This window comes from Berghia stephanieae, unplaced genomic scaffold, assembly GCF_034508935.2.
Source record: "Berghia stephanieae isolate SIO BIC M18660-M18661 unplaced genomic scaffold, UCSD_Bste_1.3 scaffold5641, whole genome shotgun sequence".
Classification (NCBI taxonomy): domain Eukaryota; kingdom Metazoa; phylum Mollusca; class Gastropoda; order Nudibranchia; family Aeolidiidae; genus Berghia; species Berghia stephanieae.
Window position 1 is genome coordinate 1 of NW_027627113.1, and position 3,304 is coordinate 3,304.

Consider the following 3,304-nt stretch of genomic DNA (forward strand, 5'->3'; position numbering starts at 1 on the left):
TATATATGTAAGTATGTTGTATGTGAGTATGTATGTTGTATGTATGTCTGATGGGATGTATGTATGTTGTAATGTATGTATGATGTATGTATTGTATGTATGAATGTTTTGTAGAATGTAATGTATAGTATGTATGTATGTATGAAGTTGTACATTATGAATGTCATCAATTTCGACATACTTTAAAATTTCATAAAAATACATTCATAATTCATACAAATACTGATACTTACAAATAGAATAAATACATAATTTACAGAAGTTATTACATACAGTACCCCCCCCCCCCCCCCCCCCCCCCCCCCCCCCCCCCCCCCCCCCCCCCCCCCCCCCCCCCCCAAAAAAAAAAAAAAAAAAAAAAAAAAAAAAAAAAAAAAAAAAAAAAAAAAAAAAAAAAAAAAAAAAAAAAAAAAAAAAAAAAAAAAAAAAAAAAAAAAAAAAAAAAAAAAAAAAAAAAAAAAAAATACATACATACATACATACAATACATTACATACATACATACAACATACATACACATACATACATACATACATACAAACATACATACAACATACATACAACATACACATACATACATACATACATACATACATACATACATACATACATACATACATACATACATACATACATACATACTACATACAACATACATACATACTACATACCCTACATACATACATACAACATACATACATACATACATACATACACATACAACATACATACATACATACATACATACATACATACATACATAACGCTGGTCTATCGCAAAGGCAATTTCCACCAGATCTTATAGATAGACCCAGCTACCCAATCACATTGTTGGATGAACAAGGAAGGGAGATAAGTCAGAAAAGAAAGGTCGACTGCACTCGGGTCGATTCAATACTTTATGTGTGAAGTGAATGCTGGACTGTCTGAACTGTCGGGACACCCATAGTCAAACTGTATTTTTATCTTTATCACGATCGTCGTCGTCGTTATCATCACATCATCATCATCATCATCATCATCATCATCATCATCATCATCATCCTCTTCTTCTTCTTCTTTTTTTTATAAAAAAATTATTATTATCATCATCATCATCATTCATCATATCATCATCATCATCATCATCAACATCATCATCATCATCATCATCGTCGTCGTCGTCGTCGCCGTTATGTTTATCTTACTTGAGCTTTTTAAAAATCATACTTATTATTGTTATCATTACTTAACCCCCTCCTTACCACCCATAGGAAAATCGTCACATTTTGTTACGATGCAGCCAACATTTTGTTATTCAAATTTATTTTGTACATCATAATATTTGAACAAAAAATGTTTGCTAAGTTAAAATATATTAACATGTGTTGAAGAGCTCGATTAGCAAAAAATATGTATAGCAAGAATTAACAGCTTTTGTGTTTGAGTAAAATAAATGTATTTTATATAGGTTTGGGTGTGAAGTTTTGAGGAAAATCCGGAAAATAGCCGTAAGGAGAGAGTTAACTCCAGTGATTTGCTACTAAATCACCATAATTTGATTAATCTGTTTTGTTCCCTTTCCATTTATGCAAAGAATTCAATTTGACAGAAGCGTATCCAATATTTGTCAGGTAGGGAATGCCCCACACATCAGGTAACATCCTTCTGTTTTAACCTTTCCATTCTCCAGCAGGTAAAGATTTGGCATATGAGTTGTGTGACATTCTCAGGACGGAGAGTGCCTTAGACATCATCGTAGCAATGTGCATCCAGCAACAGGGAGTTGATGAAGGTTTCCGCACGTCTTCTAGAACAATCACTCACCACCTACAACAGGTGACTGTTTTTGTTTAGTGTGGTTTTATTATTTGTTTTTTTTTCATGAAGAAGAGGTTACTGGTATAAGTCCTCATTTTGCCATTTTGAATTTTATACTTGTTCGGCATGGGAACATTCGTCTCTTTATTTTTGCTCATAGTTTTTATTTTTGATATCTTAATTTGTTCAATATAAAAACTGTGAGTTATTTATTTTAAAAATAACCCCATTCTACAAAGTTATTTAACATTATTTGAGAATTATTCGACATAATAATAGAATTCATAAACTGTCACGTGACACCAGAATATAGCAAGATAGTAAAATGGCATCGGTGGATCAATGATACAGTCTTGTCTTTTAAATAAAATCCAGCAGTTTTCAGGATGGTCGGTGCCCGATGACTGACAATATTTTTTTTCTATTATGAGCCCATCATATGTTATACTCGAATAAGGCTCTTTACACGTATTACAACACTCGACTGCATTGTGAATGAACGCCTGTAAATATGCAGAGACGGATAATACTGTAAAAACGCGAGTGCTTAACGCATGCCTGAGAGGCGACCTGTACTATCTGGAATGGCAATTTGGTTTCTAATGACTGATTGGGGGGATAAATGTATATAAACATTGCGCTTGGCTAAATCGTGGAAATGATCCACATAAGTGTTCTTGTGCATTTTGAAGTTATAAAGCTTGCAACGTAAATTGAGTTTTTAAAAAACCCGTTGCCCAAAGTACATTTTTATATTGTAATAATATCAACATATATTTTTCCCCACCCAGACGCCAAGTTGCCGAGACCGGCCTGGAGATGGTGGTCAAAATGACCCACGACTGTATCGGTGACTGTGAATTAGCTCAGATCTGTACAGGGATCCTTGAGAGTCTCTTCAAGACGTCAGAAGACACGTGTTCACGCGTCATCAAACTGGGCGGTCTTGACGTCATCACCTTTTGGTGTCGATGCAATGACAGGGTGACCCTAAAAAACTGTGCCATCGCCTTGTCCAATCTAGCCTTGTACGGCGAAGCGAAAATCAGCAGGAAATGACGAAGCACAAAGTTCCCGAATGGTTATTCCCCCTGGCATTCGTGGAGGATGATAGTGTTCGATACACGCCCTGCTGGCCATTGGTATTCTGGTGTCCAATAAGGAAATAGAAAATGCCGTGGTCAGTTCTGGGACGTTGGCTTTGGTGTTGCCTTTTGTGGATTCTCACGACCCGCAGAGTTCGCCCAGCGAGACACGTCACCACCGCCATGGCCGATCGCCTGGTTGGCTTAAGCGTCTGATTCCTGTGTTGTCCAGCAAGAGGGAGGAGGCTCAGTCTCTGGCCGCTTTTCATTTCGTCATGGAGCGGAATAAAGTCGGAACAAGACAGGAAAGATGTAAGGAATTGATCTTGATAGGCTATAAAGATTGTGTCCCGTCTATAAATAAGTGTCAGCACTATTTAGAATAATGATTTGATTATGATCTGTCAAACATGACAATA

At 36.3% G+C, this 3,304-nt stretch overlaps 1 protein-coding gene across 1 annotated transcript; it reads left to right on the forward strand.

Annotated features, from left to right (window-relative positions):
• The first annotated feature begins 1,753 nt into the window (after positions 1–1,753).
• Positions 1,754–3,012, forward strand: LOC144962052 (NAD(+) hydrolase SARM1-like). Its single transcript, XM_078895028.1, has 2 exons — positions 1,754–1,818; positions 2,592–3,012. Exons 1-2 carry the CDS (start codon positions 1,769–1,771, stop codon positions 2,857–2,859), a joined length of 318 nt encoding a protein of 105 aa, XP_078751154.1. The 5' UTR covers positions 1,754–1,768; the 3' UTR covers positions 2,860–3,012.
• Positions 3,013–3,304: the final 292 nt, after the last annotated feature.

Bases quoted from the DNA above. Each gene is read 5' to 3' on its own strand.
- LOC144962052 (XM_078895028.1), top strand. From the start codon at position 1,769: ATGAAGGTTTCCGCACGTCTTCTAGAACAATCACTCACCACCTACAAC. The intron at 1,819-2,591 runs GTGACTGTTTTT...TTCCCCACCCAG, and splicing joins TCACTCACCACCTACAACAG to ACGCCAAGTTGCCGAGACCG.